Source organism: Nematolebias whitei, chromosome 3 (assembly GCF_014905685.2).
Source record: "Nematolebias whitei isolate Nwh7 chromosome 3, NemWhi1, whole genome shotgun sequence".
NCBI lineage: Eukaryota > Metazoa > Chordata > Actinopteri > Cyprinodontiformes > Rivulidae > Nematolebias > Nematolebias whitei.
In genome coordinates, this window is record NC_056500.1 from 10,156,247 (window position 1) to 10,178,695 (window position 22,449).

The window sequence follows — 22,449 nt, forward strand, 5'->3', positions numbered from 1 at the left end:
ATATATATATATATATATATGATTTTTTTGTTTGATGTGCAGCATTATCACAAGAGACACCAAGCTTTATTACAGCTTTCCAGAGTTCTGAATAAATTTAAACTTTTGTCAGAAGATACAGGCAACATTTCCAAGGTAATCACTTCCTAAAATCTACAAAAACAAGATTTTAACCCCCCTGTGGCTACCACCTACTGGAGGTCTCCTTTTATCTCGTTTCTGCAGAAGAAGTCCAGTTTGGCATGAAGTCTTGTGCAGATGAACAAAGTTTCAACTTCGTTTAAATGTGCTCATCGCAAACTGTGAAATCAAACCTAAACACGCTCATCCTGAATTACACCTGAACCATGATGGTGCTGTTTGACAGAGTTTATCCTACTAGTTTTTCAGATGTGTTGATGTGCAATTTTGAAATGTGGGTCTGCACTCAATGTAAACAAAGCACTTATATCTGAGTGCTTCACTCAACGAGTCTAATTTTTTTAATCTTAAATATGTTTTCAATAGATGTCGGCCTTCTTGACCTTTAGTCACTTGGGCTGTTTCTGCAGGCAAACAAACATGGCAGCTAGAATGAATGTTTGCTTGAAAGCTTTAATTTTAAATACACATCAACATGAGAAAAAAATCGTTTCCTACTTTATTATTATTAATAATTTTCATAAGAAACAGAGCAAATAATAAATGTGTTGATGACTTTTGCAGGGATTAACTGCAGGAGCATTTCTGAACATACAACGTTTTGGTTCATCTAATAATGCAGATTTGAAAACAAAAGCTCATTTGTGTTTAAAATAACTTATTCTTTCAGATTAGAGTCCATAAATCACCCATCACTGCCCCGCTCCCCCCAAAAAACCCACTAAAATCCACTAATTTATTGCATCATTAGGGGCTAAAAAATGAATCTGATCAACTTAAACCTGGAGAAACAAATGTGGAAATGCACAATTCGACCACGTTACGTGAGAACGACATTCATGATATTATTTCAAACTATTTCATGGCATCTTTAAAGTTTCTTGTTACTCTCGAGGAGCAGCTGGAGAACAACAGCAGGGTGAATGTCAGGACCAGTGGTCCTCCTCTCTGTGGGCACCAGGACTTATTGATGGAGGAGTGACAGCTCTTTGTTGGTGAAAAAAAAAAGAAAAGAAAAAAATCAGTGGTGATGCTGAGAGCGAGGGGGGGGAGGGGGGGGAGAGAGAGTGAGAGAGTCAGTCAGAGAGAGAGAGAGAGAGAGAGAGAAAGAGAGAGAGAGAGGGACTCCTCCTCCCACATTATTCAGACTGGGCCGGCTCTGCTCTCCTCACAAATAGGACACGGTTCTCAAATCCAGGCAGTCCCAACCTGACCTCCAAGCACCGAGGAACCCCCCCTCCCTCTTTCTCCTCCTCCTCCCCCTATCCGGGAGAGTCTGGAGAGAGAAAACAGAAAAAGGAAAGAGAGAGAGAGAGAAAGAAAGAGAGAGGAGCAAAACTTTGTGTCATTATTTTTTGGCTTGCTATCTCTCCTCCCTCCCCTCATCCCTTCTTCCACCGTTTTGTCGCCTCATTTGGACTATTCTTGTTTTTTTTGTTTTTTTTACTTTTTTTTTTTTTTTTTCTTGGAGGAGAGACGTTCACGGGAAGCAGGACAAAGCTGTCCCACCCATGCTGCACAGTTTCTCCTTTTCCCCGCGGAGGAGGTGCTCTGACTGTCAGCGGCTGATTTGATTGTGTTTTCCTCTCCTTGTGTGCGTCTCGTGGCCAGAGCCCCCCCCACCCCCCCAACCCCCCAGATGCGCTGAGGGTATATGGAAGTTGTGAGCTGCAAGACAGAGGCAGGCAGTTGCACGTTGTGTCCAGGAGCTCCGGGAGCCATGCTCTTCCACGGGATCTCCGGGGACCACATCCAGGGCATCATGGAGGAGATGGAGAGGAGGTCCAAGTCGGAGTCGCGCCTGGCGAAGGGCATGCAGCTGAACGGGAGAGAGTCGGTAAGATCCAGGCGGAAACGGGTCGGAACCAGGGTCCAAATTCTGTTCAGAACCCTCCAAACATTAAACCTGGAGGAGGATTTCTACTGAACGGAAATTCGTTTTTATTTGTTAAAAATGAAGTCTGAATATTTCAATTTGTATAAATATTCAGCCAAAGAAAGTCCTAAAAATATTTTTGTATTAATCTTGTCATAAACACCTTAATAAATAAAAAGTTAAATACATTTTAACGTGGAAATCCACGATAATAATAATAATAATTATTATTATTATTATACCCGCTATTCGAATAAATTAAATGCATGTTGTTGTTATTAAATGGCAATAATTATTTTAAGAAAAAGTTTAAATATGAGCTTTTTTAAAATTTAAAAATACTAATAAATGCCTCAAAATATAATTTCGCGGCCTAGCTGTGTATTTTATAAATGCATACTCATTTAATATTTAAGATATAAACAGATGCTGTTGTTTTTTCTTTAAGCAGTTTTTTGGATGCAGCCTTCAGCTTGTTTCTGTTCTCCTCCCCCCTCTCCGTCTCAGACCATGCCCTCCATGAGCCCGGAGAAGCCTGCCTTGTGTGCCGGCTGTGGGGGGAAGATCTCGGACAGATATTACCTCCTGGCCGTGGACAAACAGTGGCACCTGCGGTGCCTCAAGTGCTGTGAATGTAAACTGGCGCTGGAGTCCGAGCTCACGTGCTTTGCCAAGGATGGGAGCATTTACTGCAAGGAGGATTACTACAGGTAAGAACAATTATAGTCATGCAACTCTTTAAATATATATATAGCTGCTGCCCAGTAGGCCATGTTATTGTACGAGGAAGAAAAATGTATTTTGACAGCTTAAAAAATATATTTTGGTCATAATTCTGTCGGTCCTGATGGCTCAGGCTGTGCCAGGCCTTTACTTTTGTTTTATTCATGTGAATAAATTTCATCAATGTGCGCTGCATGTGTTTTAGGATGAAGTTAGATCCAGATTATTGGATTTTTGCAGAGCTGGAATAATCTGCTGCTCTGAATGGACATTTAAACTTTAAAACACCTGGATTAATTTTGTTTTATTTGTTTTATTATTTGGTGTGGGGTGCTTTGTTTATTTTTTGTGCCAGTGCATTTTAATTTTTTTTTCTGTGTTTCACATCAGCATGCTATTTTTTTTTTTAAATAAACCCGAGTAATCAAATAGTTAATATTTACTCTTTTTATATTCTGAGACTATTTTAGCATTTAATAAGTCAGAACTTGTGTTCTTATTATTTTTCCACACACATCAGGCTCAGGTTCAGTCCAGATGTGGCTATTAGCAGAATAAAGGATCAAAGCGGTCCTGGCCTCGTGCGTTTATTCTGTGCACGCGCTAAACACTCCCGTGCGCTTGGCTAAATCTAGTGGACGTGTTCGTGTTTTCTCGGATAACTGACTGTGCGTCTGTTCCAGAAGGTTCTCCGTGCAGAGGTGCGCGCGCTGCCACCTCGGGATTTCGGCCTCGGAGATGGTGATGCGAGCGCGCGACTCCGTGTACCACCTGAGCTGCTTCACGTGCACCACGTGCAACAAGACCCTGACCACGGGCGACCACTTCGGCATGAAGGACAGCCTGGTGTACTGCCGGCTCCACTTCGAGACGCTGCTGCAGGGCCCGGACTATCACCCGCAGCTCAACTTCGCCGAGCTCGCGGCCAAGGGCGGCGGCCTCGCGCTGCCTTACTTCAACGGGACGGGCACGGCGCAGAAGGGGAGGCCCAGGAAGAGGAAGAGCCCGGCCATGGGGATAGATATACCCAGCTACAACACAGGTACACACACGCACACACACACACACACACAGGAAATGGCAAATAAAAAGCGGCTCTGACTCAGGTTTGAGATTTTTGGAGAAAATAAAGTGTTTGACCCTTAAAGTGTTTGGACTGGCCCACCCAACTGTACAGGGCAGCTAAAAAATCCAACGAATGGAAATAACTCCTGTGTCCTACATCAACACCCTCACAGAGGAGACACTTTATTGGCTTTTGAAAGTATTTTGCAAATATTCTCTGTTGTGGACCTCATTAAAACCATCCGTGACCTCAGACTAACTGCTGACTAAACACTCTCTAAACACTTTATTTTTTTTAAAGTACACTAGCATAAATAAATAAATAAATAAATAAATAGCCTTTTTTTGGGGTTTGGTGTAAAAGTTTCTTCCATTACGCATGGGATTCTCTCTCTCTCTCTCTAATCACCGCTATAATCTCTGTCCTTTATACATTTTAAAACTAATTTATTTGCTATTTGGGCCTTTGTTTGTATTTATTTATTTTATTGCGTTTTGGTTTTGTTATTGATCTGCACCATGTCCATGCGTATTTTACGCACCGTTTCCACTTTGTGTGTGTGTGTGTGTGTCACACAGTGTGTGAGAGAGAGAGTTTGGGTCAATGACTGCAGCTTGGTGCGTAAAGGCGGTGTTGTCCGCGTGCGTTTGCACCTTTATTGCTAGTCGACCGAATACAAAACTCCCAGTTTCTTTAAAAAAAAACATTATTTACGTGTTTTTACTCACGGTGTTACCAGCTGACCCCCCCACCCCATCTCTCATCACCACCGCCCCCGCAGCGGCCTCGTTTTGCTGTCGCTTTTTGCGCATTAGTGCGCGGTTGAGGGAGTCTGTCATTGTGCGCCAAGTTTCCTCTTGTGCTGCTGCATGGGGGGAGGAATAGGGGTAATCTGCGCGTTAATTGTTCTCTGTTAATTGAAGGTGACGTTGGAATCTCGTGGCCTCCCGCGCGGCGGTCAGCTAGGTTCTCAGGGACACTCGGGGTGGGGGTGGGGGGGTCCAGAGAACCGTGGGCGGAAAACGCAAAAAAATAAAATAAAATAAAAATAAAATAAAAAATGCTCCCATGGAGAGCTTTGGTTTGTTATTTAGAAAACACAAACATGACGGATTATGCTCATCCCAAAGTGTTTACTGGTGCCTTTGATCGGAAAACAGCTGGATTAAAAGAAAACTCTTTGAAATGAAACGAAAAAACAAACAAAACAACAAAATTAAAATAAAGCAACAAGTTTTATTGAGAGGAGAGATACAGTTAAACTCCACATTAAGCACAACAGATACAGTGAGGAGTCCAGGGGGGAAGTTGTTTCTTCATTTGGGACAGAAAAGCATCTGGAACAAAAATCCATTCAAATTAGAGAAATTAAAACTCCCTTTTTTTTTTTTTTTTTTTTTCCAGTTATGCCTTGGCCTTGATTATAGCTGGTTTAAGACACGCCTGTCAGATCAGGAGGCTCAGATTCATGGGAGGAGGTTTTGGTTCAGTTTTTGTTCGTGTTTCAGCTGAGGACCCACTTTTCACCAGAGGAAGGTGTGGGTCTGCTGAAAGCACGTGGAGACACCTAGTGGGTGTTTCTGAGTTCAACAAGATCCAGTGGAGATGAGCAAACAATCAGTGTTCGGTTATTTCCACAGATTTAATGGAAAATCTGTGATTTTCTGACCAGACAGATGTTTGTTTGAATATTTTCATCCCCATCCTGATAATGAAGCATTCAAATATTAATTTTCATATGAGCTATTTTGATAAAAACAAGTTGTCAGCATTTTTTTTTTTAAATGCACATTCATAAAGTTTAGAATAATACAACTTTGTTTTGCTTTTGCATCTAATAAATTGCACACATATTTATCTAAAAATATCCATCTTTCCCCAAACATCTAAAAGGAATCAAGTCTTGATTATAAATTTTGATTTATGGTCATTTTTAGGATTTTTTAAAATCTTAAACAGGATTTTTTTTTTTTTTTGTGGCACCAGTCAAAAAATAAAACAACATCAAGTTAAACTAAAACTATTAAAACTGTGCATTTCTTTTCTTCCTCTCAGTGATTAATGTTCGAGCATCTGCGTGCCGGTTAGCCAAGCATGCAGTCCATTTAACGAATCCACTTTCAGTGTTTTACACTCAAAGCTGCTGACAAATGAGGTCCATTAGGCCTTTTAGTCCCTGCAAACACAGACAGAAGGATATGGTGCCAGTGCCAGTTGGAGTTTATTATTTATTATTTAAAACAGCTCCACAAATCCTGATTATTTTATTCATTTAAACCAGTTAAATACATTTTTTTTGGACATTTGTTGCTGCATATTGTGAGTTACAAACCCAGCCATTAAAACGGACACAGATTCATTTAATTAAATATTGGTGCCCTTTAAAATCCAGCCCAAAAGAAGGCATTTAAAAAAACTCTGAAATTAGTGTGACATGTGTCGAAATAAACCTGAACATAGACAACACTTAAGTGCATCTCCTTTGAGTGTCTTTCAGTCGTTCCTTTTGTTTTTTTAAAATCCAACCCGACGTTCTGCTCTTTGTTCTCTCTGCAGGCTGCAATGAGAACGACACGGACCACTTGGACCGGGACCAGCAGTCCTACGCTCCAACACAGAAGACCAAACGCATGCGGACCTCCTTCAAGCACCATCAGCTGCGGACAATGAAATCCTACTTCGCCATCAACCACAACCCGGATGCCAAGGACTTAAAGCAGCTGGCCCAGAAAACGGGCCTCACTAAACGAGTTCTACAGGTAAGCATGCTTCCTCTAACTGATGTGTGTCTCCATCCCACCCCTCCTCCACGTCCCCCTCGTTTCACGTCACCAACCTCATCTTTTCAGTTGATTTCTGTTTCCATGATGTCATTAGATGTAGATCCAGGGGCTTTTATCTGAAATTTGTGTAATCTTAAATATAAATTTCTTTAGAAAACCAAAGCAAATCTAAGCTAAAATATGTGATATTATTAAACCTGTTGAGCTCTCTCTTTTAAAAAATTAATTTAATTTGTTTTTTTTGTTTTTTTAATTTGTTTGTTTCCTACTAAAGTCCACAGTTTTGTTTTTAATGTTGAGGAACCAAAGGGCTCACGAGTTCCAATCAGTGTGTGAAACTGATCATTTTTTAAAGTTTGATGTAAGGATGAGGGAAGCCATAGCTGTAATCGTTTGAAATGTAAACGTTTGTACACATGATTTGGTACTTTTCTTTTTAAAGCGTTAATCGAACACTAAAGTAAAAGCCACATTGGGATTGGTTTGCAGGTTTGGTTCCAAAACGCAAGAGCCAAATTCAGAAGGAACGTTTTGCGACAGGAGAATGGAGGTGTTGATAAGGCTGATGGCACCTCACTCCCTCCGCCCTCATCCGACAGTGGGGCCCTGACCCCCCCCTCCAGCGCGGCCACACTAACAGACCTGACAAACCCCTCTATCACTGTAGTGACCTCCGTCACCTCTAGTTTGGACAGCCATGATTCGGGGAGCCCCTCACAAACTACCTTGACAAACCTTTTCTAACAAGCTATCTCTATCAGACTGATTGTTATTTGAGTTTTTCCTCCTCTTTTTGTTCCTGATTTTCTTTTCGTTCCTTTTCTCAATTTACACTTTATTTTTTTAAATGACACCTTTAAAATCAAGCGGCGACAGCTCCTGGGGGGGGAAAAGAAAAGTGCTGTACTTTGAACAAGAGCAACAGGAGCACCGACAGCAGCGACCGCTTTAAAATACGAGGAACCCATTCGAATACGTAGCATTTGAAGCTGCATGGCACGTGCAGAGATCGATTCTGGATCCTTGGACATTTCTCGGAGTTAAAGAGATTAGAAAATTGTCTTCACGAATCGTTTAGAAGGAAAAAAAATTAACAAATATTGCCTGCAAAACAAGAACATTTGCCTGATTTGACTTTTTTTTTTTTTTGTACATTTGTATTGAAATATGTTCAAACAAAGCCCTCCTTAATTTATAATCATTGGAAAAGAAATTCAAACATGTATATGTATGCACTGTGTTCGCACTATCCAATTTAAAGATCCTCGTTTTTGTTCTGCTTTGGAATAATTTGGGAAACAAACTCGCAGAATGTTCTGTTGAAAACAGGCTTTAATTATTTCCGAATGTCTCGGTCTGAGTTTGGTGGAATCGGACATTTTCACAGAGCTACATGGAAAACAAATCTGACAAATAAAGACCCAGAGAAGCTGAAACCTTTAGATTCACAACTCTAACTGTGACGCAGCGAAAGAAGCACCGTTTGATGAGGAGAAATCCAGATCAGAGAGCAGTTCATGGGCACTGTCGTAATCAAACGTCTTCACCTCAGAGCACTTTTTATTTGGACTCGTGGATAAAAAGAACTAAAACCTGGTAAACGCTTCCACAGATCAGTCGCACAGTGACAATTTACTGCCCAGAGAAAAGTGCATTATTGTTCCTATCATGTTGCTCAGGGTGAATTTTTTTAAATAGGGGTAAACGAAAAGAAGTGGTTGAGAAGCTGCAGACAGAGTAGCTACCAAACAGTCCAATGACCTCAGATAGGTGGAGTCGGGAGGGGGGAATCATCGTCCATGTCCTGTTTGGCCATATTTACACTTTCTTTCCCAACAATTACCACCGATCAGACCAAAATAAAAAAATAAAATAAAAAGCAGTTTAATCTGGCTGACAGATGGAGAGAAAAGAGAGCGAGCAAATTAACGGAGTCGATACATTTCATTGTGAGCGTCACAATTTGTTCTCCTGTGGGACAAAGTGGTTCTCCTGCTCTACTTCATGAAGTAGACGCCTATAACTCAGTTCTACCATGTGCCTTATGCTATAACTTGGGAGAAAGTTTGTGAAATTCAGGATCTATGTGTTCTTTGTTAACTGATTCACATCCCTTTTGGCGCCTCACTAGTTTTGTACTGTTTTTGCATCTTATTTCCGAAGATCTTTTTATGGTGTAACCTGTTAAAAAATAAAATTAAATTTAAAAAAGGCAAAGGGGGAGGGCGGGGCAGCGATGTCATAGAAAGCATTTGTGCACTCTTTCAGATATAGTTGGGTAATCCAAGAACCTTATATATTGATCTTCGTGTTAATAGTTGAGTACAGTAAGTGTTCTATCAAGATTGTCCATGTTTCCCTGTTTCTTGATAAAGATGGTGTATAGAAACTATTTCCCCTTAAATATTTATGGACCAAACGGTTGTTATATATCTTATTAAATTTGTGTGAATAAAAAAAAAATACTTTGCTTTAAATGGGTTTTTATTTTTCATTGCCATTTTTATTTTTATTTTTTTGCGTTCTTTCTCCAATGCAAGTTTTGTTTATCGCATCAGTAAATTGAGGGAGCATTCAGTTATTAACGACAGGCTAAATGTTCATTTCTTTTTGCCTCCATTTTTTCCCCCTATTTCCTAATTTATGATGTTTATGGTTTGTAACGTAATGCCCCATGGATTTGCATCTAAACCCTGCAGTGAGAAACATGAAATTGCTTTGTAATGCATGAACATGGCTTTAAATTTTCAATAAAAGGAATGCTGCAAAGCACATATTGATGCATATTTAGCGTATATTTATGCATAATCGTATTGGTAAATCTAAAATGAAGTAAGAATAAATGCAGACCCCGTAAAGCCAGGTTGCTCTGTAGTTAATATATTCTTACTCTATCGTTTCTTTCAGGGAGAACAAATCTTGGGGCATTACAGCCATACATCCCGACGTTTGAAAATTCCCTAAAGTATTAAGAGAAGGGGAAAACTTTGATGGGAATTCCTCACCATTGAAGACAAAGACAATATTAGGATAAGACGATAGCATATTGAGAACAAATAAGCAACATAAATCCTGTTTAAGTTGCAACTGTACAACAAATGATTTTTTTTTTCTTCCTCTTTTTGAACTAAAATTTGTCCTGAATATTTGAACCCATCAGCAAAGGAGACACAATGTAAGATATTTATGCTATCGATGTGAAAATTTTAATCTGTATTGGAGTTGTAAATGGACAAAAACATAACAAAATGTCTTGTGACGTATTAAAAACACAGAAAGGATGTGATTGAACATCAGCATTCAAGATGGTGAAACTGATGGATATTATTGGTATGAACACACACACCTCATACTAGAAGCACAAAATATACATCCCTGTAACAAACACACACGCACACATAAAATGAAATCCACACCAATGCTGCCCCCCTCCCCACCACCACCCCAGAATCATCTAGTTTTCTCTTGTCGCGAGTGTCGTTCCGTAAAACACATGGCCTCCTTGAAACTCGGCAGCAGGATGCCCATCACACGTGATGAGTGTATGAAGAGGACTGCAGAGCTGGAGCTTTGCCATCTGGTTGGGAAGGAAGTTAAAAAAAAGAAGAAGAAGAAATTAAAAAAAATATATATAAGAATAATCAGCGGATAAAGAAGAGATTCTCATTTTGCATGCCCGTCTACATCTTGTTAACATTTGCCTTGAGGTGTATATTATTTCCTTTTGATTCGCTGTGATTTACTGTCTGCTGCAAAAAAATATATAAAAAAATAAAGCACATGAATTATATCCCTCAAAAAGGAAGAAAAATGCCATTGTGTGGACAAACACCGCTTCAAGCTTTGTTCTTGACATTCAGCTGACTGTAAATGGTGACGCCTTACTGGTTTCCCAGCTTTTTATCGTGGATATTTGTGAAAAAACAGTAAATCTCTAGTGAGTCATTCCTGAATTTTGGATTCCTGCTTCCAGATGCCACGTTATATGTTCCGTTTGGCTCCTTTTCTTTTTCAGCACTTTGGTTGCAACTCGAAAAGTCAATTGAAATGAAAGTCATGTGACTGGAAACGTAACTGTTTTTTTTTTTTTGTAATAAAGGTTAAAAATAACCAGCTGTTGATTTGAGCGTGATGTGGGGTGTAGGTGGGATAAAGGGAGGTTTATGGGACACATATAGATGTGAAACTGGGTGTGCATAATGTAAAAGAAATACAAGTGTTGAAGGAGTAAAGAAAGTGGGGAAAAGGAGGAGAGAGAGAGAGAGCGGGGACACTGAAGCCACACGGGGACCAGTAAACAGGCCAGTGTTGAATTCCAACAATGTGGGAAACAGCAAACTTCAGTCAGTCCAACAGAAAGCCTCAGCCGCTCGGGTGCTGTGCTCATGTGGCAGCAGACCAGTGTTCCTCAGGTCTGATGGGAGGAAGGTGGGCAGGTTGACACCACAGAGCTACTGGAAGCCCAGACGGAGCACCAACACAAACAAACACAGCCCCGCTCACTTTTGGAGCTGCCGTGTGGAAATTCTGGACACGACTCCACACTGACAGGAAATTCAGGCCTTTGGGCTGGAATGCATCTTATCTGCAAACATTTACATTTCTGCAGCTGTGCATTTTATATAAAGAAAAGATAGCTGTGTGCAGAACACAGTGCTTTGGTCCATCAACTCAAATAAGTAAATCATTCCAGGTGTTTGACTGACACAAGATGCAATAATCCTACGACGAGCACAATATTATGTTTGCAGCAACAGGTAAGAAAGCAGGCCTTCTGCCAGCTGACACCCTCCTCTTCCTCTCTTATCTCTTCCTCCTGTTACAGTAAATGACAGCTGTGCACTCTACAACAATGCTGACAACACAGCAGACTTGCTGTCACACAAGGAGTTTATTCATAAAACTTGGGTGATCCTGACATATGTGAAAGAAAAAAAAAAAAAGAAAACTTCATCAATTCAAATTCAGCTTGAATCTATTCAGACTTAGAGCAGAAGTTTGTCCGTAATCAGAAGTGATGCGCGATCAGACGAAGCAGGTGGGACTTTAACTTGAGTTCTGGCTCATTTAAATAACGAAACAAAATGAAGGCATGTTAAATATTTCTAACGTCTTGACAGGAAAACAAACGACTTACAGGAAGTTTGAGTTGGTTTGCAGCATTCGAGGCATCAGTTTTAGCAATAAACATATATTTTTTTGTGATTTGGATCAGATTTTTTAATATTTATACATGTTAATACCATTAGTTTATGCAAGTTGATGCTAGTTTATTAGCATTTTAGCTTTAAACCTGCTAAAAACAGCAACATTTAATGCTGTATTTTCATGCTTTGGGAAAACGCTACATAAAGAAGTCAAACAAAAGCTAAAAAAAAAGCAAGATTTATGAAAATTTTTATGCTTTCCAGTTGTTTTTAATGCATTATAGTCATTCTCTGCATGCAGAAACTTATTCATGGTGAATCGTAAGAAACAAAAAAAAAGGGGGGTTTTAAATTTCCAGCAGTATCCTTGTCTAGGCGAGCACCAACAAGTGCATGCACCCCCACAGACACATGCAGCGACAGGTGACAGGGTCAGGACAAAGTATGGAATGATCACTGATGCATGGGGCACATCCACGGTGTACATGTTGCTCTGATGGTGTCGCCGGTTGTGAGGATATTGTTGTGTGTGATATTCTGCCAGTTCCGCCTCGGTTCACTCCTTTCATTGCTAGGCGCCTACTTATTCCACCTCGCACACCAAACACCCTGTTAACTTTAACACACACACACAGGCAGATGTCATAGGGGTGACGATGTGAATGAGACACAGCTTGACTGCTCAGAGTGTGTGTGTGTGTGTCGGAGTGTGTGAGACTGAGGCCTGCCCCTCTGGTTGATGCAAAGCAGGTGGAAAGATCTGCTGAGCTGGGTGTTTGCCAGCAGCAGGAATACACCTACAGACCCATTTGTGCACATACACACAGAACAAAAAAAAAAAAGTCACTGAAAAAAAAACAAAAAAACAAATTTGATGAGGTGATCCAGACATAAATAATATGCCAGTTTTGTCCTTCACGTTATCACAGACTATCTCTCCTGTGCCTCATTTGCGCAGTGCTCTCCACACGCCATAAATCCTTTATTTCTCTGTTGCGCTGTTATTCTATATTTACATCTATTTGTTATTTGACAGCTCACATCTAGAAAACCTTGAGAATGCTGCGATCAAGGCTGATAACTACAGGTTGCATTTGCACTTTGAAGACAAAACAACATTAATTAGTGAATAAAATGGAAATGCGAGCATCCCGTGCAGACATGCCTCCAAGTTGGGCTGAGCATATGCAGAGTAAGACAACATTTCACACATATTTCCCATCTATAATCTCCCTCTCTTTTCCCTGTGATGACGGCGCGGTGAGAGGTACATAAACAGGAAGCTCGTCTGAATTGATACGGCGCGTTTCAGCCGGTGACAGGTCATCTTTGTACAGGTGGAGTGTAACTTCTCAGCTCCTGCTTAAACCTTCAGGATGCACGCAGCCTCTCTACCCTCCATCTGCTGGTCCCTATGAAGTTTGCACCTGATCACAGAAGCTTTGACTGCAGCTTCTGTCTGTAACACTTCGCAGACATACCTAACCCCTGAGCTGGATCATTAACACACTGGAAAATAAAATGACACGTGTGAAAACATCAACATATTTGAGTTTTTTTTAAACCGTTCAAATTGCTCTTTCAGCCTCCGGGTGCAAGAATTCTGCACATTTATTGGTGAAAAACCAAAGTAGACCTAAAAAATCAAAAACAGTAACAACTAAAATATTCTAAACGATATACCGTACTTTCTGCCATACACGTCGCTTCGCCGTATAAGTCGCATTTATTACGCGTCACTGCTGACCACCCGGAAATGTGGGTCAGTGCTGTGCCAAAAATCGATTGGCTGCCAAATGGCGGCCGCGGGAGAACTTTAACAAGAATTTAACAAGATTAACACTTAAAAACAATTATTTTTTTGCTCGACATTATAGTAAAGGTGTGTCTCAGTTGAACTTTTTCTTAATAAATGCACTCTAATGGTCAAATCAGCTGCATTTCAGCTGGGCGGGGCGGCGAAATGCAGCTGATTTGACGTTTGCTCCAGGAGTTCCGGAGCGAGACAAAGGTGGCTCTGTATGGCAAGTTAAGTGCCTCATTAATAGCTACTTTTACCTATTAATGAGACACTTGACTTGCCATATTGCTCGAGGCCCTCTAGCGGCTGAAAATGGTAGTGTTCAATATTTTCCATGTCAGAATGAATGAAATCATCAGATCTCAGCCAAAAATTGGGTTATAAATATGGGGGGGGACGTATATTAGTCGCTTCAGTGTATAAATCGCATGACTTGAAAATTTATGCAAAAAGTTGCAACTTGTACAGTGAAAAATACTGTACATACATTAAGGTTAAAATGTACATCACTTCACTATAATCAGGAAACATCCGTGTTATTGTCTGTTTGTCCAAAAGGCCCCAAATCTAGTTCAAAACTTTAAAGTTAGAAATCGCATTTACAGTAAAATGCCTAAAACGTGTCTATAAACGCAATGACTCAACCACTGGTATTTCCCCCGAAGGAAGATCCTTTTCCACCCTGGTTACCTGCGAGCGACACCAGAAAGTTTGAAGAGGAACAGAAGACGAGACTTTTCATGCTAAAACAGAAACATACACTCAAATCAAATGGAAATCCCGCCTGCTAAATAAAGAATTCCCGCAAAAAGAACACAAAAAGTTTGCCATTGGCTTAAAGCGCCAGATCAGTGCAGAGAAACGCTTTTAGAACAATGGATATTCAACACGATTATTAAACAGATTTCTACCAAACAGGCATGGAGGCACGTGTGTTGAACTACAGGATTTCTGGGTGCAGCTCCCCTTGCACACTGATGTATTACTTTTCATCCATCCATCTAATTATTCCCTTAGAAACCTGAATTTTGAAGATACAAAAGACCGTCCCTATCTGTCACTGAGCGGCATTGATCTCATTGAAAGAAAATGTGGGTGTAGAGGAAACTCAATATAACTCATGCCATTAAATTCCACACAGCATTATTCACATACAGAATTGACAGATTTCTGTGAGACGTTTCTTTTAATCTTCAACTGTTGTTGAAGAAAAAAGTGTATGTGTGTGTATGGGGTGGGGGGGATCACACACCGCAGGCATCTCTTCCTTTTTCCATATTTGCACTGAGGTTAACAAAAACGACTACTGAAGTGAGTGGAAAGGAAATAAAACACAACCATACGTAACTTGTTGATTATTAACAATGACGAATGGAAGAAGAAAGACGTGTTTCCTTTGTTAAGAATGTCATTATCAGAGGTTTTATCAAAGCTAAGTCCTCCTGCTGGGTTCAGTCATGTTTGGTGTCCATGCAAACCTATCTGCAATACTTTTACTGTCATAAAATGCTCTTAATTTTCCCATTTGAAGACTACGTGCATAAGATGAGAAACATTTTTTTTACTTTTGGACATTGGTTATTATGCGTAACCATGACAATGTGGGGTTTTTTTTACAACCAGAGCAGCTGATTAACATCTCAAATGTTCAAAAAATATCTCAGCTACAGCCCCAAATCCTAATGAGTTGAAAAGGAGGTGCCGTGGGTGCAATTCTGTCTACCTGGCAGCGGTGCTTGAGCGCCTGACCGCCAAGACCATGGAGCTGGTGGGAAACGCACCTTGTGACAAGAAAAAGACTGGGATCATCCCCAACACCTGCAGCTGTCTGTCTGCAATGATGAGGAGCTCAGCAAGCTGCTGGGAGGAGTGACCATCACTCAGAAAGGAGTTCTGGGCAGCACTTGAGTGGTCCTGCTGCCCAGGAGGACCAAGAGGCCCGCCGGGTCTGGGTGGATGGATCAGCATCCGCAGACGTATTCTTCAGATCCACTGTGGGGATCCTTCCTGCCTACAGCCATCAGCATCTATAATAACTCTTTAACAAAACCAGGATGATAAGTTACAACAGCGTTTAATTTCCCTTTGGGATTAATAAAGTATTTTTTGAATTGAATTGAATGAGCATCTGTCTTGTTTCTTACACTCGCAGACACTAATGCACTTTTCACACACTCTCAACCCATTTATAAATATTGTAAAGAAATAAGAACATCACCATATTTTACAGTTTTAACCAAGGTAAGAAATATTTTGCTTTCTTGTTTTAAAGTTTAACTTCAAAAGATGGTTTGCTTCCATTCATTTTGACAAGAATTTGTTTGTTTACTGTAAAAGCAGCCAAATGTTAGAGATGTGAAATATTTTTTGTCTCCATTAAATTCAGATATAAATCATACACTGTACTTTTTATGGCACCCTTAATATTTTTCTTATTGCAACTAAAGATTTTAGGCAGACTTTTTTTCATGTAAAATTATATTTTGAGCAATATGAACTCAGTGCACTGATGACACCATCAGTAATGAGGATGTGACGCGTAAAATGGAAAAAAACTTAATTAATGGACAATAACATCTAGACGTTTGTAAAACTGGTTAAAAGATGGCAACTGGACTTTCATGATGCAGCAGGTAAACAGGTTTGACTGACAAAGACTCAACCAGAATCTACCAGGATGTGTTCAGGAACCACCATCCAAAGTCAAAGGTTCAGTGCTACTGGCCAGAAAAACACATTTCTTATCCAGACTTTAAGTCATTTGAGTGTCATACTGACAATTTCTGCAACAAATACATTCTGGACAATAACAATGATAAAATTAGGAAATTTTCCCATGAACTGTAATCTTGTAATCTCTGTAATCTCTTGTCAACTTCCTTTGGTTCCAAGAAGAAGAGCTAGCCTGATGCCAATAGAACCATAATCATTAATTATCATATCATTATTGTATTGGAAATTATCGTTAAGTATTGTTAATTACATAATCGGCACATGGACAAAAAGGAACAAAGTGCTCTTCATCAACTTGATGCTTCTTTTCACTTGAAAATACGGGACTATTCTTTATTTTAAAATTTTTAGCACTTTGATAACAGTCTATCTGTTTTAAATTGTGCTCTATAAAAAAATATGACTTGACTTGACTAATCAACTGGTGGCAGCTGGCCCTCAGGCCCTTTTGATGTAGATTAGAATGCTAAGTTTTGTACAATCTGCTAGATGTTTCAAACTTTAATACAAAAGTGTCAGAATATATCTGCAGGCCCTTCCTTTTTGAGTGACACTTCTTTTGACCAACTGAGTCAATGTATGGTCACTTCATAGCCGATGAGCATCATCTTGTGTGAAAGGACACGTGCAACTCTTAATACAGATCAGGACTTTTAGCTCTGTGTTGCATGAGCAGGTGGGTTCTAAAACGTCAGGAACATCCATGCATACACTTTACAACTTTCTGCTGCACATTTGTGCACTTGTGCATCAAAAGTCCAAGAGACATTGTTTGCATTTTTCAATAGAAAATATAGCTGTGATGGGATTTTCCAGTCCATACCTCCATTTATCCACTGTATGTGTAGCAGCATATTAAAATGATTTAAAAAATCAGGCAAAAGAACAAAACAAACAAAAAATATTGTTTCATTTCTGTGTTCCAGCTTCATTAACTACGGTACATTCTGTTACATACAATAATTTTGACCGCTGAGGTCAAAAATTCAGCGTGTTGCCTTTACAGAGAGACCAAGCTTTTGCATCTACTCCAAAGGCTTCAGTAACAGCATGTAATTGAATTTGGGTTTTGTTCCAGGCCTTTTAGGCACAGTGGTGCCTCCAGAAATGTTTTAATGGGGTGACCATGCGGGGGCCACTGAAATTCCTGGGGTGGCACACCAAAAAACCATAATAGAAATTCAGAAATTATGCTGTTGTTGTAAAACAGTGATTGGAAAACTTTGGCAACACGAGAGTTAAGGATTTAACTCAGTTTCTGATTTGACAGGTAACAGTACTGATTATGTGATGTGCATGGACCAGAACAGAGCTTGGTGGTCAGTGCCGTGGTTTTGTAAATGATAAATGGTAAATGGACTGTACTTATATAACGCCTTCCTATCTTATCAAGACACTCAAAGTGCTTTACACTACAATCTGTGCCTTCATTTACCCATTCGTACAGCACTCTACTAGATCTCTACAAAGACTAATCAGAGCTTTATCACATTCATTCACCGATGAGACACATCGGAGGCAATGAGGGGTTCAGTGTCTTGCTCAGGGACACTTCAGCATGTGACTGTTGGTGGAATCGAACCCCCAACTTTTGTAATCCTTGTAATCCTGAGGTTGCGGGTTCGAGACCAGGTAGGAACCCATGAACTTTAATTCGATGTAAATTTGATGCAATTCGATTTGAATTCGATGCAAACTGTCAAATCTTTCATGTGAGTTTGTTCACTGTGGAGACCCCTGCAGAAAGGAGCAGGGGCATGGTGGCTCAGTTGGTAGAGCCGTTGCCTCTCAGCAAGAAGATTACTGTCAGGTTCAAATCCCGTTTCGGGACCTTTCTGGATGGAGTTTGCATTTTCTCTCAGTGGGTTTTCTCCAGGTACTCCGGTTTCCTCCCACAGACCAAAAACATGCATGTTAGGCTGATTGGAAACTCTAAATTGTCCCTAGGTGTGAGTGAGAGAGTGAATGGTTGTTTGTCTCGTTTGCCTTTATGTGGCCCTGTGATGGACTTGTCTCGGGGTCCTCCACCAGAAAAGTTTGAATAAATCAAACGCTATTTCCTGCATTCTGGTGTATTTTGCGCCACTCAAGGTGGCTGCATGTTGGAGCAGCTCTGTTACTTTCATTCTGAGATTTTGCTTTTGGAAACTTTAATTCCTCTTTTTCTGGATGTAAATCACAATTTTTTTGGATGATTGTTTCCTCTGGTATCGGATGCTGTGCAGCTGGAAGGATTTTTACTGAAACTTTTTTTAGTTTTGGACATTTGTTATGATGCGTAACCATGGCAACAAGGCAGTTTTTTACAACCAACAGCAGCTGATTAACATCTCAAAAGCTCAAATAATATCTCAACTACAGCCCCAAATCTCAAGTGAGTTGAAAAGGATGTTCTGTGGACGCATTCTCATCTACCTGCCAACTGTGCTCGAGTGCCTGACCACTGAGATCCTGGAACTAGAAGAAAACACGGCTCATGACAGCGGAAGGACAGGATCGTCCCTCAGCACCTACAGTTGGCTGTCCGCAGTGACGAGGAGCTTGGCAGACTGCTGGGAGGAGTGGCCATCGCTCTGGGAGGAGTTCTGCCCGACATTCGGGCGGTCCTACAGCCCAGGGGAACCGAGAGGCCAGTCGAGTCTGGGTGGACGGATCGGATGGCATCTGCAGCCAGTTTCTTAGGATCCACTGTGGGATGGACCTTTACAAAAGATCCTTCCTGCCTACAGCCATCAGCATCTATAACATCTCTTAATGAAATGAGGATAACGAGTTACAACAACAAATAATTTCCCTCTGGGATTAATAAAGTATTTTTGAATTTTGAATTTTAACAGGTTGTTAAAATCTATGTTTATCTACATCTGTAAACACTTGATTCAATAACTATTTTAGAGAGCAACAACAAGAAATCGCCTGACCAACAGCTGTCTTAACACCCCCACCCCCTGCCACAATGAACTGGGCAGCTGTCCAGATTGTTGGGCATCCCTTACTTGACAATTCAGAGCCCGACTCTTCTCCACTGAATTCACTGTCCTCCTTGTTGTTGTCCTCCTCCTCATGTGAAACCCCCAGGCTCCTCCTCAGGCTGTTCATGGCGGCTGCCTGTGGGCTCCTGCCCGGGTACGACAGCCTGGTTAGCTCGGCACTCACCCACACCACTTGCACCTGCTCCAGTATCTCCATTGCTGTTTTCATGTGCTTCAATTCTCACTTGTTAAATTGTACAATGAGAAGTTTCTTTTTAAAAAATGAAAAAATTTGGACTGTCTTTTCAACATTTTGATTGCTGTTATTTTGACAAATTGGTATTATTAGAGCCGTGTTTTGGGGATTTATGTATTTATTTTTTGTTTGGTGTAATACCTGAAATTCACAGAGAGTAGCATCATGTATGGTTAAAGGAGTCACAGGTAACTGTTCAGCAGTTGTGCTGATTGTGGCGGAAACACAGTTTTTGACCATCGTCATAGTTGTCGTCTTCGTCATTTTATTTTGTTGTTTGATGACTTCGTTGCGGCAATTATGTGAATCTTTTGGTTGTACTAAGCCAGACTGTAAGTGTGCAGCATTACAATTTGCATCTAGTTGGGAAACTCGAGATCAATAAATGCTCTACAAAAGAACCTCAAGTGTTCATTCACTGGATCCAGGAGGATGATGTGTCAACCCAGAGCTACAGTCAGCAACTCCTCAGTGACTTTGGTTTGTTTTGTTTTCTTTGGTTAAGATCAAGTCACTATCGGTGCTGTTGTTTTGATACGTGATGTAGTAACATGATTACCCATCAAACATTTCCCTCGTAGTTTTAGTAAATCAAAATTTTATTAATGACCCACTTCAACTGTAAAACTGATTTGCAATTTAGTTGTGCTGTTTAAATATAATTTTGTGCTTTTAATTAAATTGCCCATGACTGCACTATTAGGGGCGGAGATTATTTTAAGGGTAGAAGCGGAAATGCTTACTTGAAGGGGCAGGTCTAATGCTCTCATTAGGAAGCTCATAAGCGGCTGTTATGTTTAAAATTTGTGTTTATGTAATTATTGTCAGATGACAAATCCAATATAGGTTTTATTTGTTCAAGGCAGTCAAATTTGTTCATAACTTTATTATTAGTAAGCCTGAAAGTTACCTGATCCAAGCAAACAGTTACCGGAACTCACCCTGTTAAAATAAGAGTGTTGCCGGATCCTGTTCAAGCAGGATCCGTCTCAAATTAAGCCCTGTTTATAAGGCTCTACTAATTCTTAAGTTCTGGGAAATTAAAAATGCATGCTAAGAAAAAGTTTGTGACTCAAGAGAATAAATGGTATGGCCAAGGGGGGCAAACAGATTTTATGGGGTGGCCCTTGCCCCTCCTTGGTGGCGCCTCTGTTTAAGCATTTTGGGGACTGTTATCAACCCTCAATGCAAATTAGATGAAAAGCAGTGAAATCTCGCGAGATTTGACAGCCTCCCTCCGGGATTTCCGCGGTGTTTACATTACAGTGGCTGGGGGCCTTCCACTGGAATCTGTCTGAGAGCAGGTCTCACTCCACAGCACAGGCGGTCTCTGTGGAGTGGAAAAAACTTCGTAGTGTACAGGCAAGTGCCACGCAAGAAGAGAAGTCCGCTTAGTCAACTTTTGTTACGACCTTGGAAAGAAAGCGAAAGTCACAAGAAAGACAGTCGCCTCTACGGTCGCAGAAACTCATCGTGAGGGAGGATTAGCTTAGCATCAGATTCCCACTTCCTGGTAAGTACAGCCACAGCGAACTTATTAAAGCTACAGCTAATTGACTTTTTATAAACTGTTCTCACCTTTGTGTTTGGCTAGTTAAGAAACTCGCAGTTTCCAAAAAACACACGCATACTATTTTTTGTTCCTTTTTTGAGTTTGGCACGCACTTGTAAAAGTTTGTGGGAAGTTCGCCACTAGCTTTGCCTGTGTTAGCCAACTAGCATGCTGCTGCGCTAACTCCAATTACCTTTCAAATTACACAATCGACACTTGTCAGTGAACGCTAACAATGGCTCTGTAGCCATGTAATTATGGTGTGTTAAGACAACTTTCTCCTAAATTAATTTTCGGCACAATAAATTCATGCAGCTTAAACGTGTGATGGAGACATGACAGTGATTGCTTCTGTTCATGCCTCACTGATTCGGTGTGTGATGTCTAAAACTTTCTGCGGCGTGCATGGCTGAACATACCCGTCTTTCATAAGATTTTCTTCCTCGTTTTTGTTTTTCACCATGGCTATTTGTGTCCCTTGTCATGTGATGTATCTAAAAGCAAACTCAAATTATGTTTATTATGCTTACTTAACTTCCAAGTACTAAATTGTCAAGATTCAGGCTTTATTCTGTTTTTGTGTTTTTATGTTCAAAAAAATATTCCACATAATTTTGGTGTCAGGATGCAAAGTTAACAAACGTTTTTCACCAATAAGTGCTGATTCCCTTTTTAAGCAAATGAGCAACATAGAAATAAGTATAAACTAGGAATGTGCGATATGGCATAAAATTCATATCACGATATGTATTGTGATGGGCGGTGGTAACGATATATATCACAATATGTTTTTGGTATAAAACTTGCAATAGGAATGGAAAAAAAAAGCATAGGATGTCCTTTTGCCATTTATTTTGAAAACTGATATACCATAAAATAATCTCAATTAAGAAAATTCAAATACTAGGTCCAGAGAATTTTTAAATAAATAACAATTCAAGTATTAGGCTTCTTTCTTGTAGTGCAAAACAGTGAAAATATATCAAATGTAGTTTTAGCCATATGTTTTAAACAAAATAATATGTTGTTAACTCAACAGTTTCCAGTATTCTCACTTAAGAAATGAACAGCAACAGAGCAGCAACTGAAAACACTTCACCCTCCAACCCTCTAGTGGGCGCCTCCTTCCTCTTTAATGGAGAGCTGACACAAAATGAGTCTGTGGCTTTGACCAGAGGGTCTCGCAGTAAAATCACACAACACAGCGTTCTTTTCACAGATCAGAGAGCAGGTTTCTCTAAAGCTGACCAACGCTTACTTTAACTTTCGACATAAAAAACCCCCAACAACTTTCGACAGAACACAAGCAACACTACGGCAAGCCGGGCGTAGTTAGCTTGTAGCTTCGCTACTTAGCCCTCGAAGAAAAGACTTTAACACCACTTGCGCATAGTTTTCA

At 40.3% G+C, this 22,449-nt stretch overlaps 2 protein-coding genes across 4 annotated transcripts in view; both read left to right on the top strand.

Annotated features, from left to right (window-relative positions):
• Nucleotides 1–1,437: 1,437 nt before the first annotated feature.
• lhx9 (LIM homeobox 9) lies at nt 1,438–10,183 on the top strand. 3 transcript variants are annotated; one of them, XM_037697974.1, is made up of 5 exons: nt 1,438–1,978; nt 2,525–2,727; nt 3,424–3,782; nt 6,363–6,565; nt 9,497–10,183. In XM_037697974.1, exons 1-5 carry the CDS (start codon nt 1,796–1,798, stop codon nt 9,551–9,553), a joined length of 1,005 nt encoding a protein of 334 aa, XP_037553902.1. In that variant the 5' UTR covers nt 1,438–1,795; the 3' UTR covers nt 9,554–10,183. The 3 variants fall into 3 exon arrangements, with proteins under 3 accessions (XP_037553902.1, XP_037553900.1, XP_037553901.1); XM_037697972.1 differs by lacking the exon at nt 9,497–10,183 and adding an exon at nt 7,079–8,793; XM_037697973.1 differs by lacking the exon at nt 9,497–10,183 and adding an exon at nt 7,079–8,793 and having other exon boundaries at nt 3,427–3,782.
• A 10,583-nt stretch (nt 10,184–20,766) lies between these two features.
• nek7 (NIMA-related kinase 7) overlaps nt 20,767–22,449 on the top strand; it is an 80,056-nt gene continuing 78,373 nt past the window's right edge. Inside the window, exon 1 of the mRNA XM_037697975.1 lies at nt 20,767–21,011. The gene's annotated coding sequence lies outside the window, so the exon portion shown is untranslated. The remainder of the gene's footprint in view (nt 21,012–22,449) is intronic.